General features: G+C 47.1%; 1 protein-coding gene across 4 annotated transcripts in view; it reads left to right on the top strand.

Moving 5' to 3' along the window:
• Myh11 (myosin heavy chain 11) overlaps positions 1–22,377 on the top strand; it is a 100,331-nt gene that overhangs the window by 33,749 nt on the left and 44,205 nt on the right. For 2 of the 4 annotated variants that reach the window (XM_005350354.2, XM_005350356.2), the window contains exons 4-11: positions 1,450–1,477; positions 6,318–6,420; positions 8,077–8,097; positions 9,837–9,929; positions 11,837–11,900; positions 12,497–12,595; positions 17,128–17,271; positions 22,056–22,151. In XM_005350354.2, coding sequence (XP_005350411.1) covers positions 1,450–1,477; positions 6,318–6,420; positions 8,077–8,097; positions 9,837–9,929; positions 11,837–11,900; positions 12,497–12,595; positions 17,128–17,271; positions 22,056–22,151 — 648 coding nt within the window. The remainder of the gene's footprint in view (positions 1–1,449; positions 1,478–6,317; positions 6,421–8,076; positions 8,098–9,836; positions 9,930–11,836; positions 11,901–12,496; positions 12,596–17,127; positions 17,272–22,055; positions 22,152–22,377) is intronic. The other 2 variants (XM_005350355.2, XM_005350357.2) reach the window with 1 other exon arrangement.

Below are 22,377 nucleotides of genomic sequence, written 5' to 3'. Positions count from 1 at the left end.
TTTCCTGTTTCTGTTATCCATCTATCCATCTTCTTAATCTGTCCTTTGATCTGTCCATCTGTCTGTGCATCTATCCTATGATTCATTCAAAAAATATAACAGGGCATCAACCATCTTGTTGGCAATGGAGGCATGGTGTCCCACAGACCAGCAGTTCTGCAGTAAACTGAGGCTGAGGGCCACGGTGCAAGGAAGGGATGTAAGAGATGTTACCTCTGGCATTGCCCATCAGGTGTAGCACCCAGATGTCTCTGTTCTTGGCTGCTGGTTACAGTGTTGGTTGCTGTTCCCATGTCCCTCATAGGTAGGGACAGCCAGGCCTTGGCTGGATCTCTGGGACACTTTCTGAGTAGAAGCTGTCAACCATACCTGCTTGATCTTTGGTCTCATGGTGTCCTCTGTATCAGAGGGTGGGGGTCTTTGGTACTACACACCAGGCACTTACCTTCAACTTCAGAGAGCAGAGCCTACATAGGAGCTTACAGACATGTGGGGGAGGCAGAAGGACAGAAATCAGGGCTTAGAGGGAAGCGAGGGAGGCCTCTATGCTACCCTCACCCAAACCAAGTAGAAACTCTGTCTTATTAGGGCTGCTGTTGCTGTGATGACACATTCTGACAGAAACAACACGGGGAGGAATGTGTATATCTGCTTATGCTTCCACATCGCTAAAGGAAGTCAGAGCAGGAATCTGGAGGCAGGAGCTGATGCAGAGACCATGGGGAAGGGTGCTACTTGTTGGCTTGCTCAGGCTGCTCTCATATAGAATCCAGGAACATCAGCCTGGGTATGGCACCACCCAGAATGGGCCGGACCCTCCCACATCAATCATTAGTTAAGAAAATGTCTTACAGCTAAATCTTAGAGGCTTTTCCTCAATTGAGGTTCCCACCTTTCCTATGACTCCAGCTTGTGTGGAGTTGACATAAAAACAGCTAGCATAGCTTTCTAGGATGGCAGGGGTGACATGGAGACAGATGTCCCCCACCCCCAGAAAAAAGAGATGAGCTCTGGTACTTACAATCCAGGTCTGTCTTCCACAACACATCCCAGCTGATGCAGCTGATACAGCAAGCTCAGACACATACCCCAGGCCTTTGAGCAAAAAGACCTGTGGCCACAAGGGCACCTGGTCAGCCTGAACCCAAAGTGTCCCCAGTCTATAACCTAATAAGGGCAGGAAAGGCTCTGGGTCTCCCAGAGTTGGTGTGACTGGGGGGTGGGGGGTCCTGTGGCCTCCTAGGTGCATCAGGCTCAAGACTCTTTCAAGGGCCACTTCAGGGACTGTGTCTGTCCTCATGGGTTCACTTTGGCCCCTGTGTTCTGAGCATCCAGTATAGCTGGCCTCTGGCCACCTCCAGTCTGGCCAGTGTGGGGGATCTTGAGCCAGGTCCAGAGTCTTAGATCCAGGGCTCAATCTAATTCACACTGTTTCCTCTCTGTTTGCAGATCGTGAAGATCAGTCCATTCTGTGCACGTAAGTGAGGCTGCTCTTCCTTTCTTGTTTACCGAAGACAAAGATCACCAGCATGGGGCCTTTGATGGTCACAGCCGAGCTACCCAGTTCTACCCCTGTCACAGGGTACACGTGCTGGAAACAAGTACACTTGAATGCTTAAGGGTGTCTGGAGTCGTTCTATTTTTAATTATATTTATTTAGTTCTTGTGCATGTGGGGGTGCACAAGTGTTACGGTACAGCTAGAGGTCAGAGGACAGCTCGCAGGAGTTATTCCTCTCCAACCATGTGGGTTCTGGGGATGGAATGCAAGGTATCAGGGTTGATTGCAGGTGCCTTTACCTTCTGGGCCAGCTCACCAGTCTGAGTAATAGTTACTTAGTTACTTTTACTAGCACCGGGACTTAACATCTTGTATAACCAACTGGAAACAGGAAAGATTTTTTGATGTGTTATGGTTTCAGAGGGTTTTGGTCATAGCCATTCAACCTCAAGTGCTAAGGGCAGAACATCAAAGTGGTTGGAGGGTGTGGGAGGTTCTTTACTTGTCTTATTTTGTAACATTTATTTTTTATAAGTGGTGTGTGTATGTATGAGAGAGAACAAGAGACCTTAGAGAGAATGGTGTCAGGACTAGGGACCTCTTTCTGAGGGATGAGGACGTAGGAAGGTCGCACTGTGAAATCAATAGACACTTTATATTTTGTAAATTAAGTTTTATTGAAGTACACCTGCAATCCACTTGATTCCACAGCTTCCACAGCTACTTTCTCATTGGAGTGCCAAGTAGGTATAATGAGGCACCACAGGCTATGTTAACTTGCATTCTAGTGCTGTGATAAAACACCACGCCAAAAGCAACATGAGCAAAATGTGTGTGTGTGTGTGTGTGTGTGTGTGTGTGTTTACTTTATATCACACTCCACATCATAGTCCATCACCAGAGAAAATCAGGGCAGGAACCTAAGACAGGGACTGCTGCAGGCAGAGACCGTAACCTAGCACACCTCATGGTTTGCTCAACTGCTCTCTTATAGCACCAGGACCACCTGTCCCACAATGGACTGGCCCTTCCCACATCAGTCACCACTTAAGGCAAGAATTAAGGAGACATTTTTTCTCAGTCAAGAGTCCCTCTTCCCAGATATGTCTAGATTTGTGTCAAGTTGACAGAAACCAACCAGGGTGCACACAAAGCCTGAAATGACTGCTATCTAGCCCTGTACATAAGTGACTTGCCTACTCCACACCTAAATGGGGAGAAATGTGGCAGGGCTTGTGGGTTAGTGCAAGGACCAGTGATGGAGACCATGGTACAGAAAGAGCATGCAAGGGTAAGGGAGGAAGCAGCCATGGAGGAAAAACAGCTATGACTGTGTGACAGTCACCATTCCATGTGTTGTGTCCTCTTGTTTAACCTTCACAGTGGTCATATGGAGTGCTTGACTTATACCCATTTTGTAGGTAAAGAAGCAGAAGTACAGGAGGTTAAGTGACTTACCATAGGCCATGTAGATGACTGGTTGAGTGGGTATTTGAACTCAGACTGTCTGACCCAGAAGCTCCTGTGCCATTTAGCTAATGAGGGCTATAGGGGGCAAATACTTTGAGTCCAGACAATATTTAAATGGGTACTGCCTAACTGGGCTTTGCAAGTTGTGTAGGAGCTGGACATGAATACCAGAGAACACAGCCAGCTTGCATTAGGGGTGGAACTTAGGAGGGGCTGTGGGTATACAGTCAGTTTGGCTCCTTGTTGAGGCCTGTGATAACTCAGAGAGACACAACTGCCCTAGGGTGTTAAAATCATGTAAGTGAGAGTGTACAGTTCCATGATGAGAAGTCACTAAGAATTTCCAGAACATTCTGTCAGCACAGGGATTCTCTTAGAGCGGTCCCCATGAGCCTCTGCAGGTCACACACACCAAGGGTCATGACAAACCCAGTTCCATCTGGCTAAGCCAGGGGCCTCCAGAACCAGGGCAGGGGCTTAGACGGGGATAACATTGTTACCCAGAGTTCCAGGGTCACCAAAGCAGAGACAGGCATGTTTCTGGAGCCACCCAGAGCCTGCCAACTTCAGATGCCTGGAGCCTGGGACTTGGGCATATTCTTTGGCAAAGCCATCTAAGAATTTATTTTTATCAGAGAAACTTGGAAATAGCTGAGCCTCGAGGACCCCAGGAAGGGATGGGTTCCCAGAGTCTGTGCTGGTGCCCTCCTGATGTCAAAAGCAGAGAATGAAGGCCAGATGGGGAAGCGTAGGGTGGTAGGACATGGACCTGGGACAGAATCGCGAGAATTTTCTCTCCCTGCCCTGACCTCCTTCTCCTTCAGTTGACAGGGAAGTTCATCCATTTTGACATTAGCTCCGCTGAAGTAATTTGTACTATGGTGGACATAACTGAGTGGCTTAGTTCTTTGATCCATGACTTCAGTTTCAGAGTCCAAGGCCGGAATGTCCCTCTATCTTTCCCTTTCTCGTTTATGAAAATGAAAGAGTGGGAGGTGGGAGAATATGGGTTGACTTATTATTTAGACCTGAGTTCAAATTTTATTCCTCTTCTATTTTCTGTTCATAGGAGTACCTAGAACTAGAGCACTTTACTTCAATGTCTCTAAGCCTCAGTTTCCCCAGGAAGATGAGAATAATCAGGAAGTTCCTTATTGCATGGCTGGGAGGATTAAAGGCCCTGAAGTGCGGGTACAAGTGACCCGAGAGCAGGTGCTTAGTCCACACCAGAGCCCTGGCTGGCCCTTGTCTGACTTCTGTCCTTCCTGAGATGCACGGGTTTGCCAAGGCCCCAGCGTGAGGCTCTGGCCTTTGTGGTGTGGTGACATGGAGTGTGAGCCCGCTGCCCAAGTGGCACCCGAGATCGGGAAGGCTCTCTTATTCTTTGTATTCCGTCCAGGACCCTCGCCTAGATTCAGGTGCCGCCCACACTCCGCGTGGGCCTTCTTCCCACCTCAGTCAGCCTGGTCTGTCCCAGGTGACCTGTTAACAATCAATATTACTAGAGAGCAGAGCCTGTGTGGGAGAGCAGCGAGGGTGTGGGTGGCTCTTGAGCTAGGGACTCATCCGGACCCGACTTTCCCACACACAGTAACACAAATGCCATGGTTCCTACCTCCATAAACAGAGGTGGTGGCGCTGAGAGGAAGGTAAAGATTTGAGCACCCCAACCACACACATAATGTCAGTTCTATTTACCAAAGTTTAGAAAAATCAATAAGTTTGTCCTTTGGGAAAGGAGAGGGCAGCACGGGTCAGTCCTTGGCAGGGGAACCTGCACCAATCATTTCTCTTCTGCGGCCAACAGGGAGAGCTCGAGCAAGCTAGTAGGCTGTGATTGTCAAAGGCCCGCCCCCCTCCACGGACCCGCCTCCACCTGATAGGGATCACACCCAGACACACTACCAACGCATAACAGTTCTCATTCAAACTGTGCCCAGTTCAGGGGACAACAGGAAGCTGACGTGAGACGTCATTTCTGGACCGCAGACTCTGTGGAGCCAGGCCAGATGCTCAGAGTGAGTGCTGGCTTTTTCTGCTCTCTTCTTTCCAGCCTGAGTGAAGCCACTGAGGCTCCCTTAGCAGAGAAAATTATTTCTTTCCTTCTATTTAGGGAGAAGAGCAGAACTGTGCTCATCCGGGTCATTGGCTCTGCCCAGAGAACCCCCAAGCTGACTTTTGCATGGCTGAATTTTTTTCCAGACTTAAAAAAAAAAAAGTCTCTCTTATGTCATGAAATATGAAGTGAGCTCAGAAAATGGGAGCATTTAAGCAAAGAAAGGAAAAAATAAAAAATCCGGATGGGAGATGATCTGGAAGAAAAGTGAACAGAGACCGGTCCTTTCTTCTCAGCAGACATGGGGAGCCAGACAGGGTACTGGAGTTTGTCAATGGAGAAGTCACTCTGCAGTGATCTGGTGGCTCAAGATGGCAGCCCCTCACACTCTAAAGAGTCTTCCCTAGGCTAACAGTATGCCCCTCAACAGTGGGAAGTTATCAGCTATATACACGTTAGTGTAAATTATTCCAACCAAAGAAACCCTTTGGTACTTGCCTGAGATCACCAGCGAGCTGCCTGGTGTTCGAAGGGTTCTGCTGAGGATGGAGGGCCTTGCTTTGGCTCAGTGACTCACTGGATAAGGCATCCTTTTTCTAGAGTTTCTGCCATAGGCTGGAAGGTACTCTATTTCTTCCGTGGAAGCTTCTTTCTTGTCCAGGTCTTCTGGGTCCAATTCGCTAACAATGTCTCTTAGCGACAGGGCTAAACAGACCAGAGTTTGACCTTTGTAGCAGAGTTCAGGTTCCTTCTTCCTCCTCTTCTGGGCTCTTCCTTACAGTATTTCTAGAGGAGCAAACTGGTTTGTAGGCCTGGGTCTACCCAGGTTCATTTGCTCAGGCAAAAAACCCAAGCTCAAGGCTGGAGAGGTGGCTCAGTGGGTAAGTGTTTGCTGTGCAAACTCAAGGACCTAAGCTCTCATTCCCAGGACCCATGTTAAAAACATTTAAGCAGAGTAAATGTGCTTGTAAGCTCACAATGGGGGGACAGATAGGTGGAGCCTTGGGGTTCACTGCCCAGCCTAACTGGTGAGTTCCATTCATAGGGAGACCTGTTTTTTTGTTTGTTTGTTTTTCTTTTCTTTTTTAAAGATGCTGGTAACTGAGGTTGACCTTTGGCCTCTATGCATATGTGTGTAAACTTTCACCCAACATATATGTGCACCTGCACACACAAACAGCCAGTTACTGCCCCTTGCAGGAGGAGCCTCAGGTTTCCCACTCTGGGAGTGGTGGTGATGACTACAGGGGTCCTGCCTGGCTTGTAGGGTCAGCATACTCTTGTCTTTCAGAGGTGAGTCTGGAGCTGGGAAAACAGAGAACACGAAGAAAGTAATCCAGTACCTGGCTGTGGTGGCATCTTCCCACAAGGGCAAGAAAGACAGTAGCATCACGGTGAGTGACAAGTGCTTCAAGGCTGTACCTTAGCTGACTTAGGTGAACATAACACCGGAGTGAGAATTCAGCCTGTGCCCCCAGGGTTGATCCTCCTGGGTGGAGCAAGCTGGTTCTGGGACCCCCCCCCTCCCCTTGCCATGGCTACATGGTCCCAGCAGTCTGGGGATTGAGCCTCTTCCACTGAGATCTTCCATGAACACTTCTTAGCAGTGACCATGCTTTTGTAAGATAGGGACTATCCTACAAACTCCAGTGTTCCTGGTCCATGGCCTTTGTCCCTATATGCCACGGCATATTTGGAGCCTGCAAATATGCCCTATATACTGTTCCTAGGGGGTAGGACTCGGTCTCAAATTAGAACAACCCCATATCCCACCCCCAGGTTACAAGAATGCTGGGGTTTGTCAGCATGGGTCCCTTGTCCATTATTGGCTGAGCCTCTTGCTGTGAGCCACAGACCACAAGGATGAGGTCCTGCATGGATATGTGGTTGCACTGAAGGGGGCAGAACCAAACCAAACCAAATCAAAACAAAACAAAATGAAAAACCAACAACAACAAAATACAAAGCCCCCAGTAGGAAGGAAAAGGGTTTACAAAGAAAGGCAGAGGAGTTTCTAGAATTTTCCCTTGCTTCCCTTCCTCTCTTCCATTTGCATTTCTCATCTGTCCCCTATGGGACCCTGGGTCCTATCAGTGCCTCTGTACGGACAGGGAGATGATGGGAAAGGCTTCTACCACACTGCACCTTGCTTCCTGTTCTTAGAGGCTAACAGACTGTACAGTGGTCAGTGAACCTGGAGCTCTCAGGGACCTGGGCTGGGTGCTGGCTATAGCCTAGGAACCTTTTCCCCTTAAACAAGCTCAGGGCTATAGCCTGTTAGAGTTATGTGTAGGGAACACTGACCCAAGCTTGTGTGATAGACAGAATACCCCTTCTCCTCCACCTAGCCTTTTTCTATATAATAAAAATAAGACGTAATAGTTAGGATGACCTTTATGAGGGCTGGACACCCCCTCCCTGTATCTGCAGACACATATCTTCCCCCATCAGATCAGAGGCCAGTGCCTGGTCTCATAAACCAGATGTGGTGGTGCACACTATTATCCACTTGGGAGGTGAATGCAGGAGAACCAGAAGTCCAAGTTCATCTTCAGCTAGCTAATAAGTTTGACACCAGCCTGGAATACATGATACCCTGTCAAACAAAGGGAGGAGAGAGAGATGGAGAAAGAGGAAGGGAGGGGGGAGGGAGGAAGGGAGGAAAGGAGGGAGAGGGAGGGAGGGAGGGAGGGAGGGAGGGATGGAGGGAGGGAGGAAGACATCCACTGAGGTCCCAGCAATTAGGAAACGATTTCCGGCAGTTGTGATGGTGTGCTATGAGTCTGTGATCCCAGAACTCGACAGAAGGATCTTGAGTTCAGAATTAGCCTGGCTATACAGTGTCTCAAAAGTACCAAGGGGACAAGGGAGGGAGAAAGGAGAGAAGGAGAAAGAGGAGAGAGCACAGTTGAAGTTAAGGAGCTGATCACTGTTGGCTAGGGCTGGTAGCAAGGAGAAGGAACCCAGCTCAGGGCTCCCATTGTGGGGTGGGCTTGGATGTGAAGGCAGAAGCACTGACGTCTGTTTCATACTGTGCTGTCCCACTGCAGCAAGGCCCATCTTTTGCCTACGTGAGTAACAGAGTTTTCCTGGTGTGATGGGAGGCACCGAGTGGATTAAGACCTGCATGCATCTGTTGCACCCACGGGCCCCCTAGTGGATGCAGGAGTAGGGCAAACCCCTGAGTTCCCAGCCCCAGACTAGTAGAGGCACCAAAATATCATGGGGTGCATGGGTAGGGGTGGGGGTGATGCCAGAGTGCAGAGTGGGGTATGTTAACTGCCGAGGGCTCCTGGCAGATTCCCCAGGGCTGTACTCCAGCCTGGATGGATTGCCCAGTTCAGAATAAACTTCATCCCTTCCCCACAATGTGCCCGCCATCAGTCTCCTAACACACTGGAATGACCCATCCCATCTGTTGAGGATCTGACCGTCAGGTTCCAGAGTAGCCCTAGCTTGGTCAGTGGGAAACCCAGCCAGGGCAAAGCTACTTTCCCTGCTTTCCTGCACCTGTGTGTATTTGTGCATGTGTGTGCCGTGCGTGTCTCTTCTCCTGCATGCCAGTTGCCTCACCCAAGACATTTGAAACCATCTTGGGTTTGTGATGCACCAGCTTTGGTGGCTCGGTAAGGCCCCAGCTGTGCCACACACAACCTGGCCCTGCATGGACCTCTGCGTATGTGAACTGGACTTTGATGCAGAGCTTGTGGGGCTGGCAATGGGTTCCAGCCTAGAAAAGAATCTCCAGGATGTTCCATATCACCTAGTCTGTTTCAGGTAGATGCTGGGCCGCACACTACTTTGTCTCAGACAAGAAGTTGGTTGTTATTTGACATAGTCTGTATAACCTTTGCCAAGTCAGCTAACGGTTCTAGGCCACAATCTCATCATCAATTGGATGAGGTCTCTATGTTAGAAGTTCTCCTTGGAGAACTAGAAACCTCTTTGCAGAAGAGGGAGCTTTGTGTAAAACCTTTGTATCCCAAGTCTGCATAAGTAGATGCAATTACTCCAAGTTTCTTCCTACTAGCCAAGGAAAGTAGATCACTTTTCTTATCAATTTCTCCAGTGGGCCAGGTCCACTGTGCTGGGGTTTCCGTGGGTATCAGACCTTCTACATCTTGTTTTGCAGGCTGCATTGTGGGGTGATGGTCAGGCAGCAGCAACAGCCACTGCCTTCTGTGGCTTGGCATCTTTTGCTTTCCTGGCATGGCTTACTTTGTCGGCCCTTTCCTTAGCTCCATTAATCACATGACTGCATTTGCACATGGGAGTCTTGCAGAGGGGCCTGGCAGGCTGCACTCAGTCTCAGCTGCATTTAATCTGTTAGACAGAGCTCGTGTAGTTTTGAGGCTTCATTCTGCAGTTGCTTAAAAGGATTTCTGGTGGGTTTTGAGCCTTCCAAAGTATCTTCCATAGGAAACATCAGGAGTCCAGGCCTGCCAGGTGAACTGCTGCAACTTTTAAAAGTTGGGCTTGAGCAGTTGGGAAGGCTGTAGCAGCTTAGCTTGCAGAAGGCAAGCCTGAACTGTGTTATTACCTGGACAGCAGGCAGGTTGCACACTGCATGCTCCTAGGGGTGGCATTCATGGGGTTGTAAATATCCCAGCACTGTATGATCTGACTCTTGTCTCTGGGGAGCAGACGTGTTCTCTGTCAGAAAACTCTTCTGAACAGATCCTGTAAATCTGGAAGAGACATTTGGAGCCTAGGAGGGGCCGAGAACAAGACAGAGCCCGTGACCAAAGGGCAGAGATTTGTGTCAGGCCTAGGTTGTGTTCCCCCATAACTAGATGTAAATAAATTTTAGGGGGAGCTGGAAAAGCAGCTTCTACAGGCGAACCCTATCCTGGAGGCTTTCGGCAATGCAAAAACCGTCAAGAATGACAACTCCTCTCGTTTTGTAAGTAGCAGAGCAATAATGGGATTTCCTGGGGCCTATGTGGGTACCCTGATGTCACATATCCCCCGAGAACACAGACTGTAAGAGTTCAAGGGCCAGAGGCAATAGAGAATAACCACATCTGTTCCCCGCCTTTCTGTCCCAAGGGCTCCTGTCCCTACTCATTCACTCAATAATCCTGAGCATCCATTGTCAATTAGCCATTAATTAACATCTGTGACTTATCTAACATTTACTGAGTACCTACTACATATTAGATACATGAAATATTCATTCATTCATTCAACAAAGTATGAATTGGACACCTACCTTATAACATACATCTGTCCTCTATCAAATACTGACTGAGCACTTATTGCATCCAACCATTCTGTGGACACTTTTATACAGACCATGCTCCCCCTTTCATTTACTAAGCACATAGTATATATCTGGCACTGACCTAGGCACCAAGAATCACAGTGAATATTCTTGGTGTGACTCCAGACACAGGAAGGGGACCAGCAGTCAGTGATGTGGGAGATGTCACGGTCTCACGTACACTTTCCCGGGTCCCAAGGTTGTCTCCTTCCTTGCTCAAGACTAATGGGTTGAAGGATGCAGAGGAAGTATGGTAGAAGCCACAACAGACCAGAATTGTCCTAATAAACAAGGAAACTGGGCCTCCATTAGGCAGTTTCCTTAGTGAGGGGAACGGAGGATGTGCCTGTCAAACAGAGTGATGGGGTACCTCTTTGACCTGTAACTCCCTGGGACAGGGACCCCTGAAGGGATCTCTAGAGAAGACTCAGTGGTTACAAGCACTTCATGTTCTTGCAGAGGACCAGAGTTCAGTTCCCAGAGCTCACATGGTAGCTCAGAACTGCCAGCAACTCTAGCCCCAGGGGATTCAAACCCCCATGAGCACCCCCACACACTTCACATGTAGGTCTTTGGAGACATTTCCCTGCCCACCCAGAAGCTCCCCATGAACTTCACTGTGCCCCATTTTCATTGCAGCTGCTCATGCAATGCCAAGTAACACTCTTACTGTCTCAGATTCACATAAAATATCTTGATGTCCTCCCTCTAATATGAAGGAGGAAGAAGAAGGCATCCAGAGCCAGGCCTGGTGGTACATGTCTGTAATCTCAGCACGAGGGACGTTAACCTGGGCTACCTAGCAAGACCCTGACTTGTTCATAATACCAGTGGGGAACCAGGAGGAGTTACTCAGAGAGGGCTCTGGCTTAGCATCTGTGAGGCCAGGGCTTCCACTCACAGCATTAGCAGGAGCTCAGATAGCCCAGTTAGTAAAGTGCTTGCCCTGAAAACACTAGGACCTGAACCCACAAGAAAAATCAAGACATGGTAGCATATGCTCATAGTCCCAACAGTGGGGAAGCAGAGAGTCCCTAGGACTGGCTGAGCAGCCGTCCTAGCCTGCTTGAAGAGCTCCAGGCTAGTGAGACACGCTGTCTGAGCAAACAAGGTGGACAGTAACTGAGAAATATAACACTTGATGTTGTCCCCTGGCATGTGTATCCAACCCCCGCCCCCCGCCCCACACACGTATACACAAAAAGCATTTCAACCTAGCCCACTTAGTGTAGAAAAGCCTGTGACTGACAGCCACCTTTGGAAGCAATGTTATGCCAGGCCACTTAACCTTTGTCAGTCTCGGTTTCTCTCCCCCCTTGGGGACAGCCATGAGGGACTTACTTGTTTCATGAATAAATGATGTTCCCTGCATGGACTTGATTGGCCTGGGGGTGCTGCTTGCTGTGGCCTAGCAGGACTGTGGAGCTCTGAGTATTTTTGAGAGTCTCTCCGGCCCCCAATGGCCCCCCTGACACCTCCCCACCTGCCTGCGGTGTGAGATCTGTACTGAGTCTGGCCACTCCATCAACTTGTTCTCCTCTTGGCAGGGTAAGTTCATCCGCATCAACTTCGATGTTACCGGTTACATCGTGGGTGCCAACATTGAAACATGTATCCTTTGCTGAGCTGGGACCTCAAGAGGGTGAGGGGGCCCAGGAAAAACACAAAACCCCCTCCCTCTCTGCAGACTTTTGAGTGCCTTCTGGAACAATCCTTCTTGTGTTTATCAGGAGGTGCTGTGGGATAGGGTTACGTGTAAACTCTCAATGGCCTGTGTTGTACTGTTGACTGATCTCTCCTTCCCTGGGCCTGGTTACTCAGTTCTCTGAACCTTGTGGATGAGACAGAGATGATGTCTGGAGAGTAGAATTAGAATAGATTATATTCATCACGTTTTGAGCATGTGCTAGGACAGACTAGGACCAGCTTGGCATCAACTGTCATGCAGCCTTCATCACCTCTTTGCTTTCCCAAGGCCAAACCCCTTGTCCTTAAAGAGTTTATCTGAGATCAGCTGCCCTACACAGGCTCATGAATCAGAAATAGCAGCCAACTCTGACAACTCTTTGGTCTCTTATAACTTTCCAGGGAGCCTCTCTGGTCCTGGGGACACCTGCAGCAGCTGACTTGGCAGGGTGGGTTAGGGGTTAGGTTGTGCAAGCTTACACCCTGGCTGGCCCCAGAGTCCTTAACTCCTCCCCAACCAGATCTTTTGGAAAAGTCCCGGGCAATTCGTCAGGCCAGGGATGAGAGAACATTCCATATCTTTTACTATCTGATCGCTGGAGCCAAGGAAAAGATGAGAAGTAAGTGTTTACCCCTGTGGTAGATTCAGGGTCCTTTGGTGTATTCAGTTATCCTCACCAACTCTATAAAGTGGAAGATAGTTAAGCTATCAGTCACACATTAGACCATTAACTGTTGAGGTCCAGTTACAATCTGTGACTTTAAAGGAAGCAGATGACAATGACTTTGATGCCCATTTAAAAAACTTGCCAGGTGCCTGGTAGGGTGACACATTCCTTTAATCCCAACACTCAAGAGGCAGAGGCCAGGAGATTTTTATGGGTTTGAAGCCAGCCCAGTCTACATAATGAGACCCTGCCTTTAAAAAAACAACAAAACAAAACAAAACTTTCAATTATATTTAGTTGTTGTCTTTGGTTTGGTTTGGTTTTGAGATCAGTTCTTACTTTGTAGTCTAGGTGACCTAGAAATTGCTAAATTAACTAAATTTCAATTTAGTCTTGAATTTGTAATCCTTCTGCCTCAACTTCTCAAGTTCTGAGTTTATAGGCATGGGCCCCAAAGCCTAGCATTGTATTTTGAGTTTAGAAGGAATTTGAAGGGTCAGTGAATTCAGGGCCTTTTCTGTTTTGAGACAGAGTCTTATGTGGCCCAGGCTAGCCTCAAACTCACTGCATAGCCAAGGTTAACCTTGAACTGATCTCCCTGGTCCACCCCACAAGTGTTGTGATTACCTGCACACACAACCTCCTCCTCTCCCTCCTTCCTCATCCTTTCTTTTGACTCTGGGGATGGAGCCCCAGGCTTTACACATGCCAGGCAAGTTCTGTAAGTTGAGCTTCACCCCAACTAAACAGACTTTTTCTGTTTCTTTAAAAGGCCAAATAGCATATGCATTCTGTTGAACTCTGCCATTGCGCAGAGACAGCCACAGCAATGCATAAACCAGCAGAATAAATGTTTCAATAAAAACTTTATATTTACAAAAACAGGAAACATACTTTAATTTGCCAACTTCCATTGTAAATTAATTTTTAGGAAAGAAAGAAAAAGATGCCAAGTTCAATTTATGTTGCCCATATGCTCATTGGAGCATGGTCAAATTCCCAGTGACCACCCACTTAAATAAAACTAAGTCTTTCCCCACTCCTGCCCCTACCAAAAGTCATCAACTGTGAAGAGCTACACTTCAGAATTCCTGTCACAGGTTCCTAAGGGCTTCCTGTCTAGACTGTTTCTTTTCTTTTTGGGGGGTAGAGTAGGGTAGTTGTCACAGAAGCCTCAGAGTTGAGGAATCAAATTCTTAAAGAAACATCAAAAGTATAGCCAGAAAAGGACACGTTGTGAATACATGTGGCTAGTGGAATCCACATTCTATGATTGGGATCAGGATTAGGTTAGAGAACTGACGGAAACAACAGAAACTTGTTTTCCATCACGTTTTTCCCCTTAGTTACGTTCGTTAAGATTAGCAAAAGGACTGGGGTGAGACACATGTCTGTCTGTCCTTTCAGCACTGGGAGGTGGAAGCAGAATAGCTAAGCCAAGGCCAGCATGGAACCCTGGAAGAGGGAGGGAGGAGAGATGAAGGAAAGAGAAAAAGAAGGAAAGGAAGCTAGGAGGAGGGAAAAGAAAATGAGAGGAGAAAGGAAAGGAAGTTGTCAAAGGGTTTCAGCCACGATGGGTGTTTGCGCAGCCCTGAAATAGGGGATGCCGCCCTCATTCCCTTGTTTGTGAAGCTTGGCCTTCTGGAGCACCAGCAAATGGTGGGGGCCCTTGGCGGGCAGCTTGCCCAAGTTGTTTACCCTTCCTCCCTCTGGTTCCCTGCTGCACTTTGCTGCATGCCCTGCCACAGGCTTTCCCACAGCTGGGGCCGGGGCAGCTGCGCCAGGGGCAGCTGGGCCAGGGAACAGGGGACAGTCTAGGGCCAATTGCATTTTTGTTTGTTTGTTTGTTTGTTTGTTTGTTATGCTTTCTTTGAGTCAGGATCTTACTAAGTATCCCAGGCTAGGCTGAAGCTTATAGCAACCCCCTGCTTTGGACTCTGAAGTACTGAGATTATAGGCATGCATACCACACCCAGCCGATTTGTATTCTTGATGGCAGAGCTGGGGAAAAGGAAAGTTTAAGAGGTTAAAATGTCTATGAATCTCTCCAAACCATGGATAATGGTGTTGACTAAGACCCAAGTCCTTGTGACCAGTCCCATGTTTCTCTGAACCCAGAAACTTGAGTTACCTTGGCCTTGAGTACATTCAAATTTGGGCTCATCAAGTGACTTCAAGGTGACCTGACCCATAAAAGACTTCGGCTTAAAAAGAGAGCATCACCCTGATTTTACTCCAAGTATCTTTAATTGTCTTGGCAAGAAACAGACGTGTTGGAAGAGTAACAATGAGAAAAGAAAAAGAAAGGAAGAAAGGAAGGAAGGAAGGAAGAAGGAGAGAGAGAGAGAGAGAGAGAGAGAGAGAGAGAGAGAGAGAGAGAGAAGCTAAAAATGGGCAGGATGAAAACCAAGCAGCAGCAAAGGAAATAGAGCAGCTGAGTGTAACTGGGGTCAGAGAAATGGTGCACTGGGTAAAGCATTTGTATATGCATCAAGACCTGAGTTCCAGATCTGTTGAACCCATGTAAAGGTTGGGAGTGTTTGGCAGTTACCTGTAATCCCAGCACTCACAGGGTGGAGACAGGATCCCCAGACTAGTTAGTCTAGCTGAAATTTGTGAGCTCTAGTCTCAATAAGAGACCTTGCCTCAAACAATAAGGTGTGGGGGAGGGGTGAGAAACTTGATGTCAAAATTAGGGCTCTACATGCACACACACACTTACTTCCATACCCATGAGGACACATGTGTGCGCTGTAAACATGGAGAGAGAGAGAGACAGAGAGACAGAGAGAGAGAGAGACAGAGAGACAGAGAGAGACACACAGAGAGACAGAGAGAGACACAGAGACAGAGAGACAGAGAGACAAAGAGAGAGACAGACAGAGAGAGAGAAAGAGAGAGACAGAGAGAGAGACAGAGAGAGACAGAGAGAGAGACAGAGAGAGAGACAGAGACAGAGAGAGAGACAGAGAGAGACAGAGAGAGAGACAGAGAGAGACAGAGAGAGAGACAGAGAGAGAGACAGAGAGACAGAGAGAGACAGAGAGAGACAGAGAGACAGAGAGACAGAGAGAGAGAGAGACAGAGAGAGACACACACAGAGAGAGAAGCCTTTCTTTTCTTGGCACTGTTGCTAACTTCCTTCCTAGGGAATACACAGCAATATCCATCCCTTCTCCTAACCTCCCAGCTATAGACGCACGATTCCACCAAAGTTCACACTGGGGAAACAATGATTTCTCTAGGCTTTTTTACCTCCTTAAGGAAGGAAAGGAATCACAGATAGGGGTGTGGGTGCTCCAGGCCACCCCTGGAAAGCCTTCACCAGCAGGGTAACAGCTCCTCTCTCTTAGTCTTCCCTGGCCTATGTACTATAGTATGGTTCAGAGGATACTTACTCCTAACAGTCTTAGACCAGCCTTGAACTTGAGATTCCCTGTCTTGACCTTCAGAATACTGGGCCTGTAGGCTTGTACAGACAGGCATGTACCAGCAAGCCTGGTTGGCACAAACAAGTTTTTTTTAAATGTAATAATATAAACAAGGGATTGTAAAATAGGTTCACTAAAGGACAAGATAATAATCATCCTAAGCTTTGAGGGCCATAGTGTTTTTGTTAACAGCTGCTTATTATTACAGTGGGAGAGTTCACAAGGAAATTGAGGCAAACCTGCTTCAATAAAACTTTATTTGCAAAGGCAACCAGTGGGCCAGATTTGTTAACCTCTGATAAAAGGCTTGTCTACTGATTCAATTAGAAATAATTGAAAAAAAAAAATGAGGAAGGGTGAGAGCTAAACCTTTATCTATCCAGAGCAGGAATTCAGCATATAAGACCTAATTTTGATGTCCTGAAATAGCTTGTTATACACAGGGAAGTACATAATATACTATTTAGGATATATAGATCAGGCTGATTTTAGCTGTCTGATATCCCGGCATAGAATATAACATACACAATCATATAAAACCAGTGCCAGGCCTCCTTCGCCTTATTCCCCAGGGAAAGGTGAGTGCACTATCTGCCCGTTCAGCAGCCCCATGACGCAGGACAATCAGACGTAATAAGGAGTCAAGTCAAAGCAGGAACTCAGTTTATTACTGTGAACATCAGCTTATATAGGTTAAGTGACATTGGGTGATGTGGGGGTACCTCCAGCCAATGAGAGATGACCAAGCCCTCCCTTTGGCTAGAGGGGTGTCTACCTAGATTTTGCTGTCTCATCCCCACTTGGTAGCTTTGAGACTATCCTTCAAACTAGAGCCAGGCTTTTCTCTGTCCTATAGGCCTCGAAGTACAGGCCCTGAGATAATTTTGGCCCAACAAACCAGCACTGGCTGGTGAGAACTGTACATGAAGACATATAAGAAGGGTTTTAACTGCCCAAACTTTGAGAGAGCAAGAAAAATGGTGATGGCCTAGACTGATCTTGGGTCCCTGTGTCATGTCTCCTCGTTCACTCCACTCTCTTCCTCTCTTTGAGGTGACCTGCTTTTGGAGAGCTTCAACAGCTATACGTTTTTATCCAATGGCTTCGTGCCCATCCCAGCTGCTCAGGATGACGAGATGTTCCAGGAGACGCTGGAGGCCATGTCCATCATGGGCTTCAATGAAGAGGAACAGCTAGGTGAGTTTCATGCTGTGGCCTAGGAGACTGGATTTGTATCTGTGGTGCTGAGGGATTTCCCTACTGGCCCTCATCTGGTCAGGGTAGATGGCTACTCTCTTGAATTCCCTACCTCCTGAAAGGAGGGAGAGTGGGAGGGAAAGGAAACAAAGAGAAGCAAAGTGAATCCTGTCACACATGGCTTAGACCAGTAAAGCTTCTTACGTTGCAGTTGACCCACATTGACTTCATCAAAAATGACTCACTGTGTTAGTTACTTCTGCTTCAATGCTGACACCGACGGGACAACTTAAGATGGGGGGGTGTTTATCTTGGCTGATGATCTCAGAGGGAATCCACCCATCACAGAGGGGAGGCATGGTAGAACTGTTCAGACCATGGCAGTGGGATTGGGTGGCAGAGCTCCTTAAATCACAGCAGGTAGGAAGCAGGATGGGAAGAAAGTGTCCCATCAGCCTACTTCCACAGCCTAGGTCCTGCCTCTTGGCTTTCAGAATAGTACCATTAGCTAGGCTCCAAGAGCTGGGAAGATAGCCATACTAACTCCATACCGGAAAAGTCAGCCATGCTGGTCGCAGGTTCCATAGACTCTAGGGACTCAACAGTTTCTCTAAAAGCTGGTTTCAGGTCCTTCATTTTTCAACACTGTGGTCCCTATATAGGCTATAGTTTTCTTGACAACAATGCAGTTGTATTCCAGCTTTTACAGCCTTTAGGTTTGTGGCCAAAGTGTGGAGGGACTCTGTCATAGCCCCAAAGAGTGCCATCTCACTACCCTGGGTTGGTGGGCCTAAGTGAGTGTGTATGTTCCCTGACTGCCTATGATGTTAGGGTCGTGGGAAGGGAGGTAAAGGCGCTAAGAGCAGGTTCTTAGGGCTGAACATAGACATACCAGCCCTGAATAAGGTATGATGGGAAGGAGGTAATGAAGACATAGGCTCTTCCTGGGATTTCAGCTCTGTTGATAGACTGATATTGTCCAATATCATTCCACAATTGGCCGTGAAACCCATATGGCCCCTGCTGGCTTCAGTGCTGTAACTCCAGAATGACTTTCCTTCAGGTTTTAATGGGCTCTAGGGTTCAGAGTTCCCCAGGGCAGGACTGTGATAAATTGGCCTCCCTTCCTGCCTGCTTTAGGCTCCCAGACTATCCAGTTGCTACAGTAAGGCCCACAGGATGAGTTGGTGCCTTTTTCCTGCAGTGGAGAAAAAGAGGGTCCATGGACAGAGTTGGCAGATGGGTAGTGTCTGTAGCTCTTGACAATGACCTCTCATCAGCATCCAAGGCCACGAACTCCCTACATCTGATGCATCTTCTTGGGAACAAGGGTCCTAGCTCATAATCTAATTTTAAGAAGACACAAAGAGCTGGGCAGTGGTGGTGCACACCTTTAATCCCAGCACTTGGGAGACAGGGGCAGCCAGATCTCTGTGAGTTCGAGGACAGCCAGGACAGGTTTCAAAGCTACAGAGAAACCCTGTCTCGAAAAAACAAACAAACAAATAAAAAAAAAAACAAAGACACAAAGAGAGACTGAGAAAACACACTGAGTAGATTCCAGTTGTATGCTTCTTATTTTCCCCCTAAGACACCAATATGGAGCTGGAGAGATGGCTCAGTGGTTAAGAGCATTGCCTGCTCTTCCAAAGGTCCTGCGTTCAATTCCTGAAAACCACATGGTGGCTCACAACCATATGGAATGAGGTCTGGTGCCCTCTTCTGGCCTGTAGACATACACACAGACAGAATATTGTATACATAATAAATAAATAAATAAATAAATAAATAAATAAATAAATAAATATTTTTAAAAAAAGATACCAATATGTTCAGTGAATTTTATTTCAATTAGTGAAAAAAAAGCAGGGATAGACTAAAATGGTGATTGTTGAAAGTTATTATTGTCTGTCCTGTAAATGGAGGCAGATGGAGCCATTTAAATTGTGTTCTGTAAAAACACTGACCTCTGTATAAATGCTCACAAGAGATTAAGAGAAGCTAATAGGGAACAAAACAGGACTTTTAACTCTTTGAGACAAGGTCTCAAATAGCCCAGGCTAGCCCAGAATTCCCTTGAACATCTGTACTTCCTGCCTCTCCCTCCTGAGTGCCAGGATGACAGGCGTGTGCCGTCACATCTGCTTTATATGGTGCTGGGGGATCAAACCCAGGGCTTCCTGAAAGCTAGGCAAGCTCACTACTAATGGCCATGTCCCCTGCAGTCTGTGGGATGGAGCCTAAGTCTTGCATGTGTCAGACAAACATGATGACTGGGTTTTTAGGTACATTATTTAATTTCATAGGCACCCATGAAAAAAAGCTTGTTTGTAGATGGGGAAACTGAGGCAGAGAAGCAAAAAGTGAATTGCCAAGAAGGCATAGTGAATTGCTGCTAGGGTTCACACTTAGGACCCTACATTTGCCTACAGGAATAGAGGTTTGGGCCCTTAAATTTCTTGAATAATTCATATGAGGGACCAGGTGAAAAGACAAGCTAAATGAACTCTTAATTCTAACTACATGTTCCAGCAAGGCATGGTGACATGTACCTATAATCTCAGTACTTGGGAGGCTGAGTCAGGAGGGTCATTATGACTTTGAGGACAGCCTGGGCTACATAGTGAGCTCAAGCAGACAAGACTATAAACTGAGACCCTGTTTCAGAGACAAAATCAAACAAGCAAACCAGGCAGGCATAGAGGGCACACCTTTAATCCCAGCACTAGAGAGACAGAGCCAGGAGACTCTCTGTGAGTTCTAGGCCAGTCAGGACTGCATAATAAGATCCTGTTTATAAAAAGCAAAACCAAGCAAACAAACCAATCAAGCAAGCAAGCAAGCCAGTAAGTAGCATGAGATGTCATAAAGTCTAAAACAGTGCTGAACTACTGTGCTCGGACTGTATTAGGCTCTGTGCTATTGAACCCTGTGACAATCAACCCTATAGGACAGATGCTTTTGCCACTCTTTAGTTGGCAAAACACAGGCCCAGAGAGATTGATATCTCACTTTAGGTCACACAACCGCTGAGAACAGGGACAGATGTGAGCCCTTAATTTGGTTCTAGCATCACTGTGCACATCCTTTCAGGGATTATAAAGAATTGTGATCTGACTTCAGCCATTTGCACTGATGCCACTCTGCATCCCATCTGTACTAATGCTGCCTGAATATTTTAATGTGCAGGATAGAACGTGACAGCCATATTTGTTGTGATCTTTGTCACAAGCAACAGTCTATCAAAACACCAATTTTATGCCTGGATTATATTGGTTTTAATAAATTAGAATGACTACCTAGCAAGAAAGAAGATATCTTTATAACATTATTTAGTTTAATTTTTTAAACAGTACCTTGCAAAGTTGTCCGTGCAGTACTGGAACTCACAATGTTCCTGCTTCCACCTCCCAGTGCTAGGATTTTAGGGGTGTACCAACACACCCAGTGAAAAGCTAAAACAAAAAATCATTTTAACCACTTATTTGCTGAGGTGCACCATGCCATGTATAGAGGTCTGCGGACAATCAGGCTTGAGCTTCTGAGTCATCTGTATGATCCTAAACTTGCTTTTTAAAATTGGCTCCCAATGTGGGTAGATTTCATGTTTAAATTTTGGTTTCTACCATACTAGGAAAAATCAGTCCTGATAACTCTGGGCACCTTTCCCTTGGTAAAAAAATGATTGATAGAGTATCTATTGCTACTGTAAGTGGAGGTCTTGTCCCCATGAGTCCTCCTGGCTCATCAGTCTATCACAATTACTGTGACGGAAGATTTTTAAGGAAGGGAGGCTTGACTCCCCCTTCATTTCAGGGGACACTTAGCAAGATCTAGAGACTTTTTTTTGGCTGCCCTAGCTCTAGAGGAGGGTATTACTGCAATCTACTGGTAAGTGATGGGGTGCTGCTAACTATCCCATGGATGCACCGGACTACCTTCTGCCCAAGAATTTCTGCCCTGAGTTCAGCAAGGCTGAGCTGGAGTTAGATGGCTTGCCCTCACTCTGCAGGTCAAAACTGGTTTAGACTGGTACTTTTGAGAAGCATGAAGCCAGCATGTCCTAGTTTGCAAAGTTCTTTTTGTGGGTGTCGGTATAAAAGAGAACACCCTTAGCAATGCCCTGCCCATAGCAACTTTACAGTGGGGAGAAGTGGGTGTATGGGTGAGTTGGTGGTTAGCAACTGTATCTTCGTCCTCCTGAAGGGGTCTGGCCCTTACCGTGTGAGAACAACTGCTGTGAAGGAGCTAAAACCCATGGTTTAGCCTGGGGATCGAAGAGAGTTAGGATTTTTAGGTTTTGTTCTTGGGACATGGTAACTTCTTGGTAACTGCACAGTTCAGTTAGGACCTCTGTTGGCACTGATGAGTGACACACCCTGCACTCACCCAGTCATTCTTTTCCCACACATCTCCATCCATCCTTCATCTGTCTAGTCATCTACATTCCATCCATGCATGCATCCTTCCTCCACCAACACATTCATTCATGATAGTCAGTGAACACATTTGGTCCATGGATGGAGCTTGCAAAAGACCCATCAGCATAGAGAAACCCCATGTGATATAAGGTTTTCAGCAACTCGCTGGCAATACTCAGCTCCCAAATTCAGGCATCTTCCCCTGCAAGCCAATTTGACTCTTGTCAAGCTGCAATAACTCAGAACTTGGTCTACAGAGGGATGACACTGGTTGACTCTGGGTGTTCAGTGATGATCAGATTGCCAACCTTCAGAATATTTTGGGTTGTTACTGTCTGATCCACTGTTCTCTCCCTTCTTCAGCTATGTTGAAGGTGGTATCCTCTGTCCTTCAGCTGGGAAACATTGTCTTCAAGAAGGAACGAAACACAGACCAGGCATCTATGCCTGACAATACAGGTACTTATTACTTGACCCAGTGATAATAGTTTTAGGGATGGGAGGGCAGGTCCCACTCAGGCCTTGGTGATATAAATGTCCTCTTACCTATGACTGCAAATGGCAGTCAGATGTCATCTAAAAGAGACAACACAGAGCCGGGCGATGGTGGCGCACGCCTTTAATCCCAGCACTCGGGAGGCAGAGGCAGGTGGATCTCTGTGAGTTCGAGACCAGCCTGGTCTAC

This window comes from Microtus ochrogaster, chromosome 7 (assembly GCF_000317375.1).
Source record: "Microtus ochrogaster isolate Prairie Vole_2 chromosome 7, MicOch1.0, whole genome shotgun sequence".
NCBI classification, from domain to species: domain Eukaryota; kingdom Metazoa; phylum Chordata; class Mammalia; order Rodentia; family Cricetidae; genus Microtus; species Microtus ochrogaster.
This window is presented reverse-complemented; position numbering and strand designations above follow the sequence as displayed.